The sequence below is a fragment of the Syngnathoides biaculeatus genome, chromosome 9 (assembly GCF_019802595.1).
Source record: "Syngnathoides biaculeatus isolate LvHL_M chromosome 9, ASM1980259v1, whole genome shotgun sequence".
Taxonomy (NCBI): domain Eukaryota; kingdom Metazoa; phylum Chordata; class Actinopteri; order Syngnathiformes; family Syngnathidae; genus Syngnathoides; species Syngnathoides biaculeatus.
In genome coordinates, this window is record NC_084648.1 from 28706442 (window position 1) to 28729417 (window position 22976).

The following is a 22976-nucleotide window of genomic DNA, read 5'->3' on the forward strand; positions in this document are numbered from 1 at the left end:
CATATTTAACAAATAATAAAAAAATGAAGCAATGACTGAACGTAACCCCCGTGAATAATGATTGAATAATAATGTATATATATATATATATATATATATATATATATATATATATATATATATATATATATATATTGTATTCAATCATTATTCACCATTCATCATTATATATATATATATATATATATATATATATATATATATATATATATATATATATATATTTTGGGGGGGTAAATTAATATATATCAAATATGCAGCGTAAGTGAACATGGTATTATTGACAAAATGGGTGTTTCAAAAGGAATAACAAGAAATACTCTTCATAATGAATGGAAAAGACGGCAGGTTCAATTTTTTTTTCCAGAATCGTTAAGTCCATAAAGATGGTTTCTTAGTGTACGTGGTCTCGCCTGTGTGAAAATAGCTCTTTCCACATTGCACATTTTTTGTTGTATTATTTAAACTAACTTACAAACTTGGTTGGAAAGCAATGTTTAATCATGTTCACAAATCATGAATAATATGTTTTTGCGCTACTTGTACTGTGATCTTTCCATTTTACCCAACATGTTTAACATGTTGATTTAAAATGAGCTTTTATTGATTTACATAATTATTTAGTGTCCCAAAAAGTTATTCCTCATAATTTAGTTATTACTCATTTGATTTAATTTCATCTTCCCTTTCCCATCTCCAACTTTAAAGGTTAGGCATTAAGGTTTGACAACTGCTGACCTTTCCCACTGCATGCATCTATTATGCGGCAGGACTAATCATGCTTTTCTTCTGCATCAGACTGATGTGAGAAGGCAGAAGGATGTGATATGGAGAAATGTCAAGGTCTTGTTGTTTTCACATTTTGTAGGTGATTTGGCATGGTCCCAGAAGCTTTGGATCAACTACAATCTTCTTTGAATCTAAATAAGGCTGAAACCATATCAGTTTTACCATCTGAAGGAGACACTTAATTAGGTATCCCTACACAGTTAATTTGGATCCATCCATTTCTTCCACTAAGGTCAGGTCACGGTCGCAGTAGCTTTACCAAGGAAGCCCAGACTTTCAACTCCCTTTGCCACATCATCCAGCTCTTCTGGGGAAATCCCGAGGTATTCCCAGGCAAACCCGTGGGATATGTGAGAAGCTCAGTCATCTGGGAGGGGCTCAGAGTAGAGCCGCTGCTTCTCCACACTGAGAGGAGCCAGATGAGGTGACTCGCATCAGAATAGGACTAATCGTGCTTTTCTTCTGCATCAGACTGATGTGAGAAGGCAGAAGGATGTGATATGGAGAAATGTCAAGGTCTTGTTGTTTTCACATTTTGTAGGTGATTTGGCATGGTCCCAGAAGCTTTGGATCAACTACAATCTTCTTTGAATCTAAATAAGGCTGAAACCATATCAGTTTTACCATCTGAAGGAGACACTTAATTAGGTATCCCTACACAGTTAATTTGGATCCATCCATTTCTTCCACTAAGGTCAGGTCACGGTCGCAGTAGCTTTACCAAGGAAGCCCAGACTTTCAACTCCCTTTGCCACATCATCCAGCTCTTCTGGGGAAATCCCGAGGTATTCCCAGGCAAACCCGTGGTGTTGTCCCCTCAGCATGTCCTTGGTCGTCCCTGGGGTCTTTTCCCCGTGGGACTTGCCCAGAACACCACATCAGAGAGTTGTCCAAGAGGCATCCTATTCTGATGCGAGTCACCTCATCTGGCTCCTCTCAGTGTGGAGAAGCAGCGGCTCTACTCTGAGCCCCTCCCAGATGACTGAGCTTCTCACCCTATCTCTAAGGTCGAGTCCGGACACCCTGTTGACGAAACAGATTTCGACTGCTTGTATCCGGGATCTTACCACGCACAGCTCATGACTAAAGGTGAAGTTATAAACCTGTATCAACTGATATCTTAAGAGCTTTGTCTTTCAGCTGAGCTTCTTCTTTACCACCATGGACCAATACAAAGTCCAGAAGAAACAGTTTAAAAATTATGCAAAAATGAAATATTTTGATCTGGAAACATCTCAGGGCACAAACAAACAAAAATGTCACAAAAGTGTATATCCTGTCATCACAATGATCTTACATACTGTAGTCACAAATTTACTTTGAAGCTATTGTTCTGTTGTGTTAGAAGCACAGGTTCATCCTACCTCCTGCTATGTAGTGAAAAGGGCATTTATATGTTTTATCGGTTACTTGATGCCATAGATAAATAAACAAAGATACTTGTGAATACTCATGTTTCGGCATGTGTGGATTCACCTAAATGCAGATGTTTTTTTTTTTTAAATTAATATGTTTTCCTCCTTTTTTATTGATGAGCTATCATGTCACACTTACCGTATGGTTGTGTTGATTATCAGTCTTCAATGTGTGCGGAACATACTGACTTATGTTGGCCCACATACATACTTTTGTGGGCCAAAATTTGTATTTTGCGAGGCCCTTTTACAAAACAAGAATCCCCGCCCAAAAGAAAAGCAAAAAACAAACCATAAAACATATATATGCACAAGATTCATGCTCTTTGTTGTATGAAGCGGTTATAGATGAAAGAGCAGGTCTGGTCCCTTATGTGCTGTGGAAGATAGGTTGGGAATCACTCAACTGTACCAACTTGAAAAATATATACCCAACTTTATTCAGATTCTCACCAAAATATAATCGTAAAGAATCTCTCATTTGTACCAGCAGCTCCAAATGGTCAAATTAAAATCCCAGTTTGTATCATGTGCTGGCGGGGTCGGTCGGAGACCAGGCAGAGGTCGGTACACACGGGTTGACGATCAGGGATACGGGAGTACTCAAACGGGACATGAAGCTAGACGATCTGGCGGAGCACCAGTCGTCATTGGGGTCCTATATATACACGGGATGATCAGCCCGCATGAGGCGCAGATGTGTGCCTCCCAATTAGTGCGAGCGCGCGGGCACCCGCACAGCCCGGGCTGGAGCGGGAAGATCATGAAAGGCTGCAGCTCTTACATTGATATCACATGAATGGACAGACAGATGTAGTAAGTTGCCAATGAAAGTCTAAAAAGAGGCAATGAATCATTTATGAATGAATCCATTGATAGGTATTTTGTATCACAACTTGAAGACCCTTCACCAGAAATGCCATAATGTGTAAATCAATGGTGGTTGATATTTGACAAGAGGGATTTCCTTTCATGTTTAAGTACATGTAGACAGTAAAGCATGAGTTTGGCCTGAACTGAGTGCATTTCTGATCACTTTGCCTGGAATAATTCTGATGGCGACTGGTGTGAAATATTCTTTATAAATCAGGGTTCTGTTGCAATTCTGCCCCTTCGCAACTGATTTGAATAGCCCTTGTTGCAGGTGGACTGGGGGAAAGTACAGATAGATTAAACAAAACAACCCAGAGTCCATTTTCATAATCATGTTTTTGTGCCAAGCCCGACCGCTTGGCTAGCCCTCATATGGAGAACATGTCAGAAAGACAGGAAGCAAAGAGAAATCAATAGCTTCTTCGAGGAGAGGGAGGAAGTCTGAAAAAAGGCAGCGTGGCTCCTGTGGTTTCACTACAGCTTCAACCAGAGGGAAAAGATCTTGAATGACTTTAAAGCACGGTGCTGTGCTACCTTAAACACACTTTGTTCTTGGATATATCGGGGGTATCAGAGCCACCCCATTCCCTGTGGTGCCTATACACACAAGCACGTAGGCATGCTTGAACACACACCAAAACACGCGCAAACAATCTCATCATTCATTATTTACAGCTGCCTTTATGATTTGTTTATACTACTTTCAATAACATCTGTGTCCTTTTCTCAACTTGATACAATTTTATATTCTAGATTATTTTTTAGGACCCCACCTCAGATGGCCTTCTTCATTAAGACATCCAGATATCCACAAGCCTGTGGAGCAAGTCACTTGGCTCCTTCACATTTACTACTGTAGAGGGGTCAGCAACCAAAGCAGAGAATACTCCAATATGATTGCTCGTATCGTCTTTTGTGTTACATCAGGTGCTTCCTCTCCTCTTTCTGGTGCACTGCATCTGTTCGTATGTGGCCACATGCACGTCATTGTGCTTATTTGAACTGTGTCATCACCCGCCCCCACTCGTTATCTCATAGAATTCTAATGGCTTCCTACGAGCAGTCCTGATTTCCCTCCCTAAAAACATGCAGAAACATAATTGTATTTATCAGCGAACCAGCCATATTCTTTTGGCTGAAATATCTAACCCTCAGCCACGACTCCTGAGGAACGAGCACTGTAAAACCACTCTCTGTCGGGCTTCCATGCAAACTCAACTGTGGTTGTCAAGGAGATGACGGTGATGGTGAAGTGGATTGCTTTTCCACCGACTTCAACCGGCTTCAATTCTGAATTATATCCTCTGTGGCATCATCAGAAAGTCAGGTTACATATTTTAATTTTAATAAATTACTTTTATCAGCTAAAAAACAGGATTTCTTATACCTAGTTTTGAAAGAATATAATCAGCTAATTATGATTTAAATTGATTAATGATTACTTTTTAGTTATTACTAATTAGCCAAGGGCCCTCCAATGAGTCTCATATTAAGTGATGGGTGAGCAAATTTAATATTGAATCAGCAGGATACAAAATCAGTATTCTTGGATTTATTTAAAGTAAAAAAGTTTGTACGTCTTTAACAAATAGTTTTCACCATGTGACTTATAACTCGGTATTGCTTACTGGAGGTTAACAAGTCTATTGCTAAAATCAATTATATAAGAAAAACAAAATTATGCTGCGTATTGTGACACTGGCATTGAAACAGATCTTCCAAACAAGATCATTGTTATTTTGGAACCCAAACCACTGAGTAAAAAAGTTGCGATGTTCGCCCCCCCGTATTATTGCAATTCTTTACCTGTGGATCCATTTGATGGAAAGCAAGTACATGTATTTCTCAGCAAGAACCACATGTCTGTAGTTATGATTTATGCATTACTGTGTGGTTTTTAAGATGGGCCTTAGGCTGAACTTTCTTTCCATCTGGTGTTGTTTGTTTCTTTAGGGTATTTTTTTTTACCTTGTCCTCATCGCTTTCATTTTTTTTAACAGTAAAATATGGCTTTACTTGGATCCATCAGTCCATTAGTTTTCCATATCACATATCTTCACGAGTGCCGAGGGGGTGCTGGAGACAGTGCCAGCTAATTTTGGATGAGACGCAGTGTATTTATGCCCAGAACTGGTCGCCAGTCAATCGCAGGGCACACACAGACAGATAACCATTCAGAATCACATGGGAAATTTAGTGTTAAATTAACCTCCAATTCTAAGTTGCTGGGATATAGGAGAAAACAGAGTCCCGTAATTTTTTCGAATATAATGCGTCCTGAAGTATAATGCGCACTCCAAACTTGACCTAAAAAAATCAGGAAAACACTTCTACCAATGTACAATGCGCACCACCAATTTCCTGCTATGTATTTGCTCAAAATCTTGGGAATTATGTGTATTTCTATTTTGCTAGGTTTGTACTTTTATTGTTTGTATTTGTACTGTTTTAAAAAAAATTTCCGTACAACAATCATTAATATAATCTTTGTGCATGTACTGATGTGGCAGTAAAATATATTTCAGGACAGGCCACAGGATACACTTTTCCTGGTCCCTGCAATTGTCAGAAAAGAATCCCTAAACCAATTCAAAGAAATGCTCAACGATGGCAGAGAATGCAGCCCTATGGGGGGCACAAACCAGTGCAATCTGTAGGCCGGTCCCAAGCCCGGATAAATGCAGAGGGTTGCGTCAGGAAGGGCATCCGGCGTAAAAACTGTGCCAAACAAATATGAGCGTTCATCTAAAGAATCCCATACCGGATCGGTCGTGGCCCGGGTTAACAACGCCCGCCCCCGGCACTGCTAACCTGCAGGGCGTCGGTGGAAATTCAGCTACTGTGGGTCGAAGACAAAGAAGAGGAGGAAACCGGATCCAGCGTCAGAAGAAAAAGAGGAATGCACAGAGCCTACAACTGAGTGTAGGGACTTTGAATGTTGGGACTATGACAGGAAAAGCTCAGGAGTTGGTTGACATGATGATTAGGAGAAAGGTTGATATTCTGTGCATCCAAGAGAGCAGGTGGAAAGGTAGTAAGGCTAGAAGTTTGGGAGCAGGGTTTAAATTATTCTACCACGGAGTAGATGGGAAGAGAAATGGAGTAGGGGTTATTTTAAAGGAAGAGCTGGCTAAGAATGTCTTGGAGGTGAAAAGAGTATCAGATCGAGTGATGAGACTAAAATTTGAAATAGAGGGTGTTATGTATAATGTGGTTAGCGGCTATGCACCACAGGTAGGATGTGACCTAGAGTTGAAAGAGAAATTCTGTAAGGAACTAGATGAAGTAGTTCTGAGCATCCCAGACAGCGAGAGAGTTGTGATTGGTGCAGATTGTAATGGACATATTGGTAAAGGAAACAGGGGCGATGAAGAAGTGATGGGTAAGTACGGCATCCAGGAAAGGAACTTTGAAGGGCAGATGGTGGTGGACTTTGCAAAAAGGATGGAGATGGCTGTAGTGAACACTTATTTCCAGAAGAGGGAGGAGCATATAGTGACCTACAAGAGCGGAGGTAGAACCACGCAGGTAGATTATATTTTGTGCAGACGATGTAATCTGAAGGAGGTTACTGACTGTAAAGTAGTGGTAGGGGAGAGTGTAGCTCGACAGCATAGGATGGTAGTATGTAGGATAATTCTGGTGGTGGGTAGGAAGATTAAGAAGACAAAGTTAGAGCAGAGAACCATGTGGTGGAAGGTGAGAAAGGAAGAATGTTGTGCGGCCTTCCGGAAAGAGGTGAGACAGGCTCTCGATGGACAACCGAAGCTCCCGGAAGACTGGACGACGACAGCCAAGGTGATCAGAGAGACAGGCAGGAGAGTACTTGGTGTGTCATCTGGTAGGAAAGGGGAGAAGGAGACTTGGTGGTGGAACCCCAAAATTCAGGGAGTCATACAAGGAAAGAGATTAGCGAAGAAGAAGTGGGATACTGAGAGGACTGAGGAGAGGCGAAAGGAGTACATCGAGATGCGACGTAGGGCAAAGGTAGAGGTGGCAAAGGCTAAACAAGAGGCATATGAAGACATGTACACCAGGTTGGACACGAAAGAAGGAGAAAAGGATCTCTACAGGTTGGCCAGACAGAGGGATAGAGATGGGAAGGATGTGCAGCAGGTCAGGGTGATTAAGGATAGAGATGGAAATTTGTTGACTGGTGCCGGTAGTGTACTAAATAGATGGAAAGAATACTTTGAGAAGTTGATGAATGAAGAAAATGAGAGAGAAGGAAGAGTTGAAGAGGCAAGAGTGAAGGACCAGGAAGTGGAAATGATTACTAAGGGGGAAGTCAGAAAGGCATTACAAAGGATGAAAAATGGAAAGGCAGTTGGTCCTGATGACATACCGGTAGAGGTATGGAAGCAATTTGGAGAGATGGCTGTGGAGTTTTTGACTAACTTATTCAACAGAATACTAGCGGGTGAAAAGATGCCTGAAGAATGGAGGAAAAGTGTTCTAGTTCCCATTTTTAAGAACAAAGGGGATGTTCAGAGCTGTGGGAACTATAGAGGAATAAAGTTGATGAGCCACACAATGAAGTTATGGGAAAGAGTAGTGGAGGCTAGACTCAGGACAGAAGTAAGTATCTGCGAGCAACAGTATGGTTTCATGCCTAGAAAGAGTACCACAGATGCATTATTTGCCTTGAGGATGCTTGTGGAAAAGTACAGAGAAGGTCAGACGGAGCTACATTGTGTCTTTGTGGATCTAGAGAAAGCCTATGACAGAGTACCAAGAGAGGAACTGTGGTACTGCATGCGTAACTCTGGTGTGGCAGAGAAGTATGTTAAAATAGTACAGGACATGTATGATGACAGCAGAACAATGGTGAGGTGTGCCTTAGGTGTGACAGAGGAATTTAAGGTGGAGGTGGGACTGCATCAGGGATCAGCTCTGAGCCCCTTCCTGTTTGCAGTGGTAATGGATAGGCTGACAGATGAGGTTAGACTGGAATCCCCTTGGACCATGATGTTCGCAGATGATATTGTCATATGCAGTGAAAGCAGGGAGCATGCAGAGGAAAAATTGGAAAGATGGAGACATGCACTGGAAAGGAGAGGAATGAAGATTAGCCGAAGTAAAACAGAATATATGTGCGTGAATGAGAAAAGTAGAGGGGGAAGAGTGAGGCTACAGGGAGAAGAGATAGCGAGGGTGGACGACTTCAAATACTTGGGGTCAACAATACAGAGCAATGGAGAGTGTGGTCAGGAAGTGAAGAAACGGGTCCAAGCAGGTTGGAACAGCTGGCGAAAGGTGTCTGGTGTGTTATGTGACAGAAGAGTCTCTGCTAGGATGAAGGGCAAAGTTTACAAAACAGTGGTGAGGCCGGCCATGATGTACGGATTAGAGACGGTGGCACTGAAGAAACAACAGGAAGCTGAACTGGAGGTGGCAGAAATGAAGATGTTGAGGTTCTCGCTCGGAGTGACCAGGTTGGATAGGATTAGAAATGAGCTCATTAGAGGGACAGCCAAAGCTGGATGTTTTGGAGACAAGATTCGAGAGAGCAGACTTCGATGGTTTGGACATGTTCAAAGGCGAGAGAGTGAGTATATTGGTAGAAGGATGCTGAGGATGGAGCTCCCAGGCAAAAGAGCGAGAGGAAGACCAAAGAGAAGGTTTATGGATGTGGTGAGGGAAGACATGAGGGCAGTTGGGGTTAGAGAGGAAGATGCAGGAGATAGGCTAAGATGGCAAAAGATGACACGCTGTGGCGACCCCTAACGGGACAAGCCGAAAGGAAAAGAAGAAGAAGAAGAAGCTCAACGATGGCAGAGCATTTTATTAATATTGTTGATAACACATATTACAGTCTTAAAGAAATAAACAATTTAACACTGTTTAACTTAAATATTTTTTGCATTAAGTATTTGTGCATGAAACGTTTGTGAATAGTGCAATTTATCCACTACATTACACATCCTTGGCCAAGACTTCAAAAGAAGCATCTGACTCATCTCCAATCTCAAAAATAGCCATTGTAGCTCTTGTGGTGCGTCACATTAAAACTCATCATTGATTAAATGGTCCAGTTCTGGTGCTTCCTGGACTCATGAACAGTGATCTGATCTTGCTCCCACAGCATGTCATCCTGTGTGCCATCCATTGTGTTTGTGAGGAAACATTTTTTGACTCTAAGAGTCTTGGTTCCCTTTATTTATTGAGCGTACGATCGTACTACGTAGTTTCAGGTCACGTTGTTTTGTTTCCGGTTTGGCCGTGTCATCGGCTGGAGTGATGACACATTTCTTTTAAAAGCAACTGCACAACTAACACTTGTAGTCGAATTTTTTTCTCTTTGTTTAAGTTAAAATGAGCTCAGGGGCAGTCGTTCATGGTGTTTGGTGCAGTAGCAACAAATATGCTACGCTAACGTAAAATGCAAAAGCCCCCCTGGATGTCAGAGTTCAGAGTTTTGGTTAGTGGTGCCCATTACCATAACATGTATAAATCTGTCACATAAGATATCGAATATCACATTGAAATTTATATGCACACTTTTTTTTACCACTCTTTATACCTGTATACAATGTAATTGTATTTTTTATTTTTCATACAGTGAAGAAAATAAGAATTTGAACACCCTACTATATTGCAAGTTCTCCCACTTTGAAATCATGGAGGAAACAAGTAGTTTGGTGAAAAAAGGTCAACTGTTGGAGCAATCATTAGAAAATGAAAGAAGCTAAACATGACGGTCAATCTCAATTGGAATGGAGCCCCATGCAAGATATCACCTCGTGGGGTCTAAATGAACCTTAGAAAGGTGACGAATCAGTCCAGGACTACACGACAGGACTTGGTCAATGACCTGAAAACAGCTGGGACCACCGTTTCCAAAGTCACTGTTGGTAATACACTGTGACGTCATGGTTTGAAATCATGCATGGCACAGAAGGCCTGTCTTGATCATTTGGATGATACAGAGGAGTAATGGGAGAAGGTTTTGCAGTCAGATGAGACCAAAATGGAACGTTTTCGGTCATAATCCCACTAATTCTGTTTGGAGGAAGACGAATGATGAGTTCCATCCCAAGAACACCATCCATGCTGTGAAGCATGGGGGTGGTAGCATCATGTTTTGGGTGTGTTTTTCTGCACATGGGACAGGACGACTGCAATGTATTAAGGAGAGGAAGATCGTGGCCGTGTATTGTGAGATTTTGGGGAGCAACCTCTTTCCCTCATTGAAGAAGGGTCGTGGCTGGGTCAATGACAATGACCCAAAGCACACAGCCAGGAAAACCAAGGAGTGGCTCCGTAAGAATCATATTAAGGTTCTGGCGTGGCCTGGCCAGTCTCCAGACCTAAACCCAATAAAACATATTTGGAGGGAGCTGAAACCCTGTGTTTCTCAGCAACAGCCCAGAAACCTGTCTGATCTACAGAAAATCTGTGTGGAGGAGTGGGCCAAAATCCCTCCTGCAGTGTGTGCAAACCTCGTGAACAACGACAGTAAACATTTGAACTCTGTAATTGCACACAAAGGCTACTGTACCGAATATTAACAATGTTTTTCTCAGGTGTTCAAATACTTATTTGCAGCTGTATCACACAAATAAATCATTAAAAAATCATACATTGTGATTTCTGGATTTTTCTTTTTAAATTATCCCTCTCACAGTGGACATGCACCTACGATGAAAATTTCAGACCCCTCCATGATTTCTAAGTGGGAGAACTTGCAATATACCAGGGTGTTCAAATACATATTTTCTTCACTGTACATACCTAAATATAATGTGCTCTATTGATGTTTTTGAAAATATTTTTAGAAAAAGTTGCGTATTATTTTCAAGAAATTACGGTACCCCAAGAAATGCCACGCAAAGGAGACCATACAAACACCACACAAGGGAGGCCGGATTTAAACCTGAATCCTCAGAACTGTGAGGCAGATGTGCTCACCAGTCCTCCACCGTGACACCCAGACCAAAATGAAATTAAGCTTTATTAAAGAGCACTTTTCATGCAATGATAATACACAAATATGCGATTGGCTGTGATTGGCTGGCTGGGATTGGCTGGCAACCAGTTCAGGGTTATTACTGCCTCCTGCCCCATGACAGCTTGGATTGGCTCCAGCCCTCCCACGACCCTCGTGGGGTTAAGATGATCAGAAAATGGAAATATATATATTTATATTGCGCGTTTAAAACCCATCCTCTATCATGAAAGACAAGCTTGATTATTTTTATATTGTTATGATTATATACACCCCATGGATGTCATTCAATGTAGAACTTTGTCTGTTGGACATTTTTCCCAGGGCAATGTACCTACACTTGTAATAGGCTTTGATTTTCCGGGGCATTGTTCATAGTAAATAACAGTGAGTCGACAAACCTGTTTCATTTTCCCTGTTGACTCTACTACCTTGACATGTAGTATTACCAAGTGCCTTGTGCTTTACCTTTGTACCATCTGGGTCATGCAGTATATGTACAGACATGTGGGCAACTGCTGGAAGCTGTCAACTCATGACAAGGCAAATAGAAGGTACCTCTTTGTGCAGGCTTGTAATTGTTTCCCAGTCTGCATATTTTATTCCCCAGCTACATGCTCCATCCTGTCGGAACGATGACCGACTGATTTATTTGCTCTTGCTCTTAGTGTATATGTGTATGTTGGAACGTTCTAGTTTATAGATGTCAAACTCAACGCCTTGGGGCCAAATGTGGCCCGCCATATCATTTTATGTGGGCCAGGAAAGCAAATCATGTTCATCCACATCTGTGACGTTTGCCAAATGCTGTGCCAAAATTCCAGATTGTCTATAATAATAAACAAGAATGTAACGATATTGCATTTTGCAATACAGTACAGCACTTACCAGAGTAACTTTAAACAAGATTAGTGTCACGACGCATCGGAACGGGAGTAGGACCCAAATGCAGGACTCGGACGATGCAAGGTAGTTCGGGGAGAAACGTTTATTATTCCGTGGTCGGGGATCGGGCAGGCAATCAGGTGCAGCAGCGGTAGTCGGGACGTCGGGCGAAGAGAGCAGGTGAGCAGGCAGGCAGGAGTCAGTAAACAGGAGAACGATTAAAGCAGGCAGAAGTGTCAAAGGAGTCAGGCTTACGGGGCTGGTCGGAGAACAGGCGAAGGTCGGTACACACGGGTCGTCGATCAGGGATACGGAAGTACTCGAACGGGACATGAAGCTCAACGATCTTGCACGGACCAGTCGTCATCAGGGTCATATAAATACACAGGATAATCAGCCCGCATGAGGCGCATCTGTGCGCCTCCCAGTCAGCGCAACCGCACCACCCGGGCTGGAGCGGCAGGATCATGAAAAGTAGAACAAGCAATTATCCTTGTCTTCTGATTTCAAAACTAGTTATCCTTATTTTGTTGTATAATGATAATATAATTTGCCGATTAAGCATTTACCTGGTTTTACTGTTCTAACAGCCTTCTGAGGGAAATGATAACTACAATACTGCCTAATACAAAAAATAGTTCATCACCCTTGTTCTAAATTGTTGGTGCCAATTTCTATACAAGCATCAAAAGATAAGTCATGTTTATGTGAAAGTAAACACTCAGCTGCACAAACAACATCTGTGAAAATCAAAACATCATCATGTTTAAGGACTAAGTTAATTCAGCAATGTTTACTTGGTACAATTAATACTATGTTAACACTATTATTATTATTACTTTTATACCATACTGTGAACCTGGGGATATTATTGCATTCATACGAGTCTCTTAGCTGCAAATAATTTTGGCTCCTGTATATTATGTGTTTGTGATAACACCATGGGAAAAAATAAGTTTTTCTTTCTTTAATTTTGATGATGCTATGACATTTCTTTATCCATCTGTTCAATGTAATTCAAAAGCTAGTTCACTTAACAGTTTAACAGTCAGTTGACCTTACTGAACCTTATTGTGAATGGATGGATAGATGGATATAAAAAAGTATAAAAAGTCAATGACTGAACTGCGGCCATGATTGTCCTGATGCTAAATGCAAAAGTGATCACATTTTCAAAAAGTTTCCATATTTGTTTTGAACAGTCCGGGATGTGGACAGTAGTCCAATAACAAAGCACTACTTTGGTTTAGATTGTGCGGTCCCTTCCTCCCAATCACGCCCTTCCATGTCACTGTAATTACACATTTTAGCATAATGATGGAATTATGGAGCTGGGCGTTTAAAAAAAAAAAATTCTCGAAAGAAAAAGATACAAAGGCAGACTCACAGAGAAAACATGCTTGTCACTGGTTTGTAAATTAGGCACAGGTGTGTTTTACATGAATGGGTCAGTTGGTTTGTTTTTCCAGTTCCTGCAAAATGAAAGCATCGATATCTTATCACATAGCTTTTTAAATGTTGCATCTGTGAGATTTCAGAAACTAGAAATGGATGATTTAGCATTTCTCGCTTGAAAAGAATCGTACAGAGTCTCAGAGTTTAATCACATTTACCTTGCATAAAATTGTGCTTTCTCATTTATTCCCACAGTTTTGAATGTTGCATTTTAAGTGTCCCAGGACACTCAAGTATTACAATTTGTCAAAACAAATTTGTACAACATGATTGGATCCTGATTCATCATGTTGAAGTGTCATAAAAGATGAATCATCAATGATGTTACCTTGCTGTGCCCCATGCTTGTAGCAGGCACAAAAGGTATTTGCTAAATATGCTGCGTGCAAAATCAGGTAATCTAGCTCTAGAACAAGTTCAACAATGAACACAACTCTGAATGGATGGCCTTGGCCAATACAGTGTTAGCTGACCATCTATGGCAGGGGTGTCAAATTCATTATTGTCACGAGCCAAATCATTATGATTTCCCTAGGCAGGCCATTATAACCGTAAGCCTATGTAAATGTATGATTGCCTCATATTTTTACGTACACAAGACATAATCTGAGGGATAGTTGTGATATCAGAAGCCAGAAAAAAAAGTTTGTCCAACAATTCTTCTGCAGAATTATTGTTTTAATACATTGTCTGGCTCACAGTTGTGAGGACCCAGGTTCAAATCCCAGACCCACCTGTGTAGAGTTTGCATGTTCTCCCTCTGCCTGCCTGGGCTTTCTCTGGGGACTCCAGTTTCCTCCCACATCCCAAAAACATGCATAGTAAGTTAATTGAATAACCTAAATTGCCCATAGGTGTGAATGTGAGTGTAAATGGTTGTTTGTTTCTATGTGCCCTGCAATTAGCAGGGCAACCAGTTCTGGTTATACCCTGCCTCCTGCCCCTTACCGCTTTAAATGCTGGAAATGGGTTGAGTTCTCTAGATGAAACTAGCACTTTGTATATATTTGGGTAAATGGTAAATTTTAACCCCTACTGTTTGCCACATATAATGTTCAAAAAGCTCAGGGCTTCATTTGCAGATATTGCATCCACATGAAGAGTGTGACTTTGCACGTATTGTAGAATAGCAATAAAGATAAATAGCTTGGACACTGATTTATTAGCCACGTTCTTGCTCTTTGATGCAACCATTTCAATCAATTCCCGGTTACTCTGTTCCATTTCGGTGATTTAGATAGCATGGCAAAAGATTTCCCATCCTTTCAAATGCAGTGGAGGCCTTCATCAAATTAGAATTGAAGAGATTATTCAGGGCCTAGCGAAATGACAAAATCAATAGTTCAACGCTAAAATGAAGAATGGACATTCAGAGGGGATCGCTCTCTTGCCTGCTCCTTCTCCAGCCATTTCACCTTCGCTATTGGTTTGAGCTCCTATCTCAGAAAAAAAAGAGAGGCACTTAGTCAGATAATTGCAATTAGGAGTTTGGCTGATGTTGCCACCTTGGAACAGTTCCAGCACTGTGTGTTGGTTAAGAGGCATTGGAAGTGGGACTATTGGGCTTCTTTCCAGGCTTCACAAAGCCCATTACCTCTCATGCTCACTTGGGCCTGTGCAGAAATAAGCACAGGGAGGACTTTTGGGTCTTACTTCAATTAGACTCTAAATAGGAGAAACAAATAGAATACAATGCACTGTTCATATTTTCGCTACAAACCGTAGCTATGTCAATTGTTTTGAGCTTTTTTTGCATGAACAGCTGGAATAAGACCTTTTTTTTGCAAGTCCATAAAAGTGTATGCCAAAGTTGAAAACATATCATTTGTTTATAGTTTCCAATGTTATCTTCATTTAACAACTGTTATTCATGTGAAATGTGTGGCTTTCCCTCCTCTCTTACTCACCCGCACACAGACAGTTGAAACACATCTCCACATACTCTCGGATAAAAGGATGGTAATCCATCAATCCGCTCATTGCTGTCATGAGGAAGGAGACAAAGCTCGAAGCCAGAGTCGTCTAACACAAATTTGATTTAGTTCAATTTGCCTCAACCAGCGACATGTGAGCACTAGGAGTGCTAATATAGACTGGCACCTTTGCTGTTAACAGCCATGTGTTTGGCTCTCTTTCAAACTCTGGCCATATTCGCACCAGTTTTGTTGCATTATAAGGTCTAATGTGAAAATTAAAAATGACTGATATTGCGTAGCGATATGTTGCTTGCTCATAAAAAAATATGCAAGAGATGTAAATGATTATTATTATTATTATTAGGGATTTTAAACTCATTTTTATGTCATAAACAACAAAATATCACATGATGCCTGGGGAAATGGGATCACAATTAACCTGACCTGCAATTAAATGGACTGCAATGAGTCGTGTCTGGAAATTAAAATTTCACAACTACAAAGGGACTCGTAACACCACCAAGTAAATCTATTCTTTTAATACTGATCAGGCATCAAAAGGGTGCTAGAAATGTCAATGTTCTAACAAGTTTACCATTCTTAATCTGCATTTCTGAAGTTGATGATTACAATTTGTAATAAATCACATTATCTTGCCACAACTGAAGGCTTTATTGCACCTGTGGCTTGTCACCCAGCTCTTCCTCTCCTCCCATCTCTTCCTCTACTTTATAATTGTTAACATACTGTACCTGCTTTCTGGGGTAATCTTATTGAAGTTCGCTGTGCATGACATGTTGACATGAGTTCTGTGGAAATCGACATTTGATACATCCTTTTTCATAGCATAGCGTGACACTACCTACTGCCCTCATAGACTACAAAACAGAATTATGACTGAGCATGTGCTGGATTCAATTACATTTGGGAGACTGCACATCAAGAACAGAGCCAAATAATTGAAAACCTAATTCAAATATCACAAGACTGCATGGTTGAAATATCACATGGTAAGGTAGTGGTTTAACCTGTCTGCCTCACACTCTCAAAGTTCTGTATTCAAATCTCGACTCAATTAAAATCTCAATTAATTTAATTTAAAGAAGCATATGTTAGGTTTGAATAAATTAGATTAAAAAATACATTTGAAAACCATGAAAAATTATATCAATAAATTTATACAAACCAAACTTTTAAACAACTGCATAATGACAATTAGCTGTCACGTCCCATCGGAACGAGAGTAGGACCCAAATGCAGGACTCAGAAGATGCAAGTTAGTTTAAGGAGACACGTTTATTATATGCAGAGGTAGGGGATCGAGCAGGCAGTCCGGTGCAGCAGCGGTAGTTGGGACGTCGGGCGAAGAGAGCAGGTGAGCGGGCAGGCAGGAGTCGGTACACAGGAGAACAATCAAAGCAGGCAGAAGTAACGAAGGAGTCAGGCTTACAAGGTTGGTCGGCGAACGGACGAAGGTCGGTACACACAGGTTCAATCAGGGATACCGGAGCACACGAACGTGACATGAAGATCAACGAACTGGCGCCGGCCAGTTGTCATCGCGGTCATATAAATCCACAGCATAATCAGGCTGCATGAGGCGCAGGTGTGCACCTCCCAATCAGCGCACCTGCGCGGGCACCCGCACAGCTCATGCTGGAGCGGCAGGATCATGACATTAGCTCAGGTTTTTTTTTCTTCTACTGTCAGTATAGTTGCAGTGTGATACACGCAAATACACACTTGCAGTCACAAAGAGCGTAGAAGTCCTGATCAAATATTATTATAATTCGTTTGTCACAAAGTTTGAAGAATATACAGTATGTCAGAGAGTGTTGTATTGTATGTTGTTATTCGGTGTTGGCAGACTAATATTCATTAATTTGAGAGATACCATTATCAGTGCCGCAAGCTCAATGTTAACTTGTGTTAGCTTGCCAATGGTATTTTTCATTCATTGTTAATGTTGTGCTAGTGATATTTGTGAACAGAGATGCAGAAAGAAATGAAGGCTGTGATGTATTTGAACATTCAGTAGGTATAATTATTTTATGTTTAGATTTACAGTGAGCTTAAACTGGAGTGTCAATAAACGACTTTGAGGAGGCAAAATTCGCTCAAACCCCTTGTTACTCTTTCAGCATATTCACAACCTTTTGTTATCACGAGGACTCTGCATGCCATCCAAGCACTGCTGGATAAAAGGAATGGACTGGAATAGATAGAAGTGAATGAACTGGTTGTATGAGAGTGGTAAAATGGAAGATTTTAGATCCAATGTGATTTGATATGATACTCATCTTTTTTTTTTGCTCTGATGAGAACAAGTGCTCTGAAAAATGCATGGATTAATTAGATATCATTGATGAGGATTTTTTGTGTGTCTTTTATTGTTCAGGTGGCCAATTTGGCTTGCTCCATATCTAATAATGAAGAAGGTGTCAAGCTGGTTCGAATGGCTGCAACCCAAATCGACAGCCTTTGTCCACAGGTAAGTTCGTTCGTGGTGTCATAAAGGATTCGTACATTCGTGCTGAGTGTTTATGTTTAAAAGGGATTTTAAAAGTCTACTTTTTTTAACAAATGGAGTGGAGCTGAGACGAAAAGAATCCAGGTTGGCAGAATGGAGTAGCCATCCATCAATAATGTGTAGGAGGATTTTATAGTGCTGTTTCTCACAATGTGAGCACCAGTGGAAGTTAAAATCAATATATTGTTTCCAGGGTTAAGAGTCGGCCTTTTTCACAGAGGACCTAACTTTGTGAGAAACAAATTAGAAGATGAGTCTTATAGACTGTCGAATTCACAGACATCTCTCTGCAGAACAACGACAAAACTATCCTTTAACTAAGCAAATTTTAACCAAGACATGTTGCATACAAAATAATAAAACTTTGTGTTTGAAGGTGATCTCCATCAATCAATTCATGTGCACGTGTAAGTTCATAATCATATAATGAATACCTTCAATCTATTCAGTGGGTGCAGGTGTGCCATATTTTCACGACCATTTGGCGCATTGTATTAAAAAGGGTAGACTCAGTTGCGGGAGCACTTTCAGTATTTAACACATATATAAGGTGCACTGTATTATTAGGCGCAGGCATAGTGGCGCTCATGAGATAGTGAGGCACAATTGTATCTTTATTTTTATAAGTAGAAGAACAAGCTTAAACTTTTTTCCCTCGCTAAGACCAGTGCAAGCAAGTCAATAGTCAACACGCCATCATCACCCACTGTGTCATACCAAACCAAAATCATTACACCAAAGCAAACAGAAAAGCACAACTAGCAGACAAAAAACAGCCAAAATGATGAGCAAAGAAATAATTGACACAAAACAGGCACTTCAAACGCTATTTACATACATGTTTACCTCCGCAAAGCATATAGAGTAGCTATACAGTGACACTAGCTTAAAAATACAGTAGCATTGATCCACACTCTTTAAAAATGCTCTGGGTGAAAAATTGTGTTTGGTTGTACTTTATTGAAGTATTTAACAGTGTACGTACTCACGTTATTTTTTTGATTAATCTTCATCCACAAATCCATCAAAGTCCTTATCTTCTGTATAAAATTAACAGCTGGGCTAGTTCTCCATCAAAACTTACCAGGTTCCCTCTTGTAATTGCCGTGCGGCTCCTCAGATATGATCCAGGCTTTTCAAACAACAGTGGCCAAAGCATCCACAATCCATTCACAAATTGTGGCGTAATTCCCCCAGCGCTGCTTCTCAGTCTTAATGAAGCTGTGTTCGGTATTTGTCATCCATTGCTCTCACGCTGCTTGCAACTTTACTTTGTACACCCTATTTATGCCGATGTCCAGTGGTTAAAGTTGCTTCGTCAAGCCTCCCGGGATAAAAGCAAGCTAAGACTTCATTTGCTACACTTTTTATTTATTTATTCATTTTTTACCGGTGGTTCTTCGGTCTTTGTTCTTTGATCATTAATCCATTGCTTGAGTTGCTCTTCCAACTCGGGCCACTTGGCCTTACTTCTGCAGAACTTAGCTTCGTCTTCTTGACTTGGCAAAGTTCATTTTCCTGCTTCCTTAATGTTCTCACCATGGATTCGTTGATCTTGAATTCTCTCGCAGCTGCTTGATTCCCATGTTTCTCTGTCACTAATAGCCTGCAGCTCAAACTGTGCTTCGTAAGCAAGTCTGTTCATTGGTGCCATTTTTGGGGGTCCTTATCCAAAACAATGTTGTTTAGTAAAAAAAAAAAATCACATCCCAGCATTATACACCCTCTGTCAGGTGTGTCGTTAGTCTCCTCTCCAATGCCAACATTTCCCTGTGTAATTCCGCATGCTGTCCTTTCACACGTCCACTTTTCCTATATATAAGCAGCATGTTGGGAGGATATGCTCCCAGTCAGTTACACATTTTGGATTTCAGTGCACACATAAGTCACTCCCGAGTACAAGGAGCCCTGTCCATTATGGAGAAAATTTAAGTCTTTTAAACTGTACCTTATAATCGTGAAAATACGGTATATGTCCTGTTCGGTTCATAGTCTTTCATTGTACAGTACTGCTAATGATATCCACGATGGCAGCACGCATGGCTGCGGCGTCCCGATTGTCTCCAACTTGAGTTCTAAGCAGGAAACGCCGTCGTTTTCTTCATCGAAGCAGTAAGGCAGTAATATTTCCGCAGGGCACATCTTGCCAAGTATAGTACTTAGTATGATTCTTCATGCTGTAGCTCCATTTGACGCTCCTCTTCTGTACCGTTTTTGTACTATTTCCTTGTTTGTTTATGAATGTTCTGCAAACATGACCTATGTCTGCCCAGGACCTAAAAGAAATTGGCACCCGGCACAGGATACCAGTTTTGAGCGCGTTTCGTTAAGTAAGAGGCAAGGACAAAGCAGTGCTGGCCTTTGCCATAGTAAAATGGTTGTTGATTCATGCAGGATCTCCTTTGTAGTACTGAGGAAAACACAATTTGATTTCACATTCACACCGAACAATAGTATCTGCATTCACCAGGGTTCCCACAGGACAGGAAACTACAATTTCATATTTTAAAAATGACTTGAATGACACGAGCACTCAGATACAGGAATTCCGAGTAAAAGAAAATTAAATTTAAAAAGAGGCTAAAAAAAATCAATGCTGACCCTGGAGACTGTAGAGTCCAATATTGCAGAGTACAAAGCTAAGGTAGAATATGCCCATCCATTTTCTTTGCTGCTTATCCTCACGAGGGTTGCGGGGAGTGCTGGAGCCTATCCCAGCTGTCAACGGGCAGGAGGCAGGGGACACCCTGAGCTGGTTGCCAGCCAAATACAGGTTACATTGAGTCAAACAGCCGCATTCACAATCACACCTAGGGGTAATTTAGAGTTGCCAATTACTATTGCATGTTTTTAGGATGTGGGAAGAAACCGGAGTGCCCGGAGAAAACCCACGCAGGCACGGGGAGAACATGCAAACTCCACACAGGCGAGGCAAGGATTGAACCCGGGACCTCAGGAGTGTGAGGCCAATGCTTTACCAGCTGAACAACCGTGCCCTCGTACACTATGTCATTAGGGAAAACTAATGTCAATATGTGTTTATTGTTGCTCATTTATCTTAAAAGGAGGGTGTTAAGCGCATCTTATTTTTGCATTTATTAGTGATAATAATGAACTAAGAAGCAGAAAGAGACTTGTGTAGGCCTACTCCTTACTGACACTAAACCTCCATAGTCTGGATCATACTTCTCATGTTTGCATCAAGGCTCCATCACACCATGAGGTTCTGGTCAACGTCCTCTGAACATTTCAATCGTTCTATTTTTCAGCGTTCTCAACGCGGATGACACATGTGGCGTGTGATTAACATGTGTCTAACGCGTGACTTAAAGTGTGTCTAACGCATGAAAAGCATCTCTAACGCACGAAAAGCGTGTAACAGTGACCAAATAAGATACCCCTAAAAACCATTAGCGTGTGCAAACGCGTCATTGGGTCAACGTAAGATGAGCGTGTTGAGCGTGTGACCAATGAATGAATAACGACAGAAAAGCGTTTTGCTGGCGTGTAATTTTTACAGTGGAACCAGCACTAAAACGTTGGATAGTTCAGAGTCACTTCAGTTGTTGTCGTGAGTTAGAACAGTGAGCATCATGTCGCCGAGAAGAAAAAAAAGTTAGGGTGCGGACTTCAGTAACTAGCGCTGCTCGTAAGAAAGCTAAGCCTCTTTCATCACGAGCAATGTGTTTGGAGGAAAAACAGCAGGAGGAAGAGCACCTCCGCGAAGTCACGCACCATGTGACACCCACTGGGGACCCTAAACACCTTGCAAACCCCAGTGAGGACGGTCCGACAAAGAGACAAAAGGAGCAGAGAAAGAATTGCAGGATCCTGGATCCGGGCTGTTGAGGATAGTCTGGTGGAGTTTTTCCGTGAAAACGAACTGCTGCTTTCTGGATCTTCCATAGTAGGTGCTCTCTACTGTAGCTTAATATTAAATGGACCTTGCTAACAAAGCATCGGTTTATATACCCATATGCATGGACGTTCGGGAAACGCACGAATGACGCTCAATGTACTCCAAACGACGTTCGTTTGACTTTAGTTACACACTGTGTGCGCTACGGGATTGTTCAGTGGTCGTTGAAAGGTTGCCAGGGAGTCGTTCACTGCAAAGCAAACGATTAAGTAACAACCAAGTAAGGCTAGAGTTACGACTGACTAACAATAGCCAAACGCGTGCAACACTCGGCGAACCTTAGTAAAATGTTCCACGAACGTTTTAAACGTTCTGAAGCATTTAAAATTAAACATTGATGAACGCTGGTCTCGGTGAGAACTTTTGTGCATGTTCAAAACTTTTTTTCCGGACAGGCGTTCTCCGCCGATTCCCAGTGATCATTGACGTTTGCTACCGTTCAAACAACGCTCTTCTGGAGCTATCCCAGCGACCATGAGCGACTACCAACGTTTCCTCAAACGCTATAGAACGCTGACCAGAACGTCATGGGGCCATCACCAGCAGCCTTTTGTAGTGTCTGCCCCTGAAAAGTCTTAAAGCACGAGTAGAATTAATCATTTGCAGGTCACACATCTAATGGGATAAACTAAAGTCTTGCAATGTACTGTATGTGGACGTTCACTAGCTATGCAGACATTGTTATCCAGGAACGTTTCCCCAAAATATTTTGTTTGTATTTGACTTTTAGTACATTTGACTTTGAAGGTTGCACTGTATTTATGTCAATATGTCATTCACCACAGAGGTAGAGCATTCGAGAGTGCGTGAAAAACGCTTGACTTAGATTTAGATGACCAAACTCTTCAAAAAGCAGAGAAAGAGTATACTGTTAGTTTTCTTAGCCTAGACTTGAACCCCAATCTATTGGGAGGAAACCCTTTAACTGGCCACAATTGAAAATACTTGAAAGACAACAAAAAATGACAACTTGTATGTTTTACTTTAGAGGCTGAGAACCAATGGAATTGAGCAGTTTCTCCGTCTTGACAGGTTATCAATGCTGCCCTGACTTTGGCTGTCAGACCTCAGAGTAAAGTGGCCCAGGATAACATGGATGTTTTCAAGGACCAGTGGGAGAAACAAGTGCGGATCTTGACTGAAGCAGTGGATGACATTACCTCTGTGGATGACTTCCTGTCTGTGTCAGGTAGGTACTGGTGTAGAGTGGTCAAATAACAAGAAAACCATTTAATTCCACTGAGTT

At 41.2% G+C, this 22976-nt stretch overlaps 1 protein-coding gene across 4 annotated transcripts in view; it reads left to right on the forward strand.

The window, feature by feature from the left end:
- ctnna2 (catenin (cadherin-associated protein), alpha 2) overlaps window positions 1-22976 on the forward strand; it is a 385655-nt gene that overhangs the window by 292305 nt on the left and 70374 nt on the right. For 2 of the 4 annotated variants that reach the window (XM_061830846.1, XM_061830847.1), the window contains 2 exons: window positions 17680-17772; window positions 22763-22919. In XM_061830846.1, coding sequence (XP_061686830.1) covers window positions 17680-17772; window positions 22763-22919 — 250 coding nt within the window. Of the gene's footprint in view, window positions 1-16734; window positions 16969-17001; window positions 17102-17679; window positions 17773-22762; window positions 22920-22976 lie in introns of those variants that run through there. The other 2 variants (XM_061830848.1, XM_061830849.1) reach the window with 2 other exon arrangements.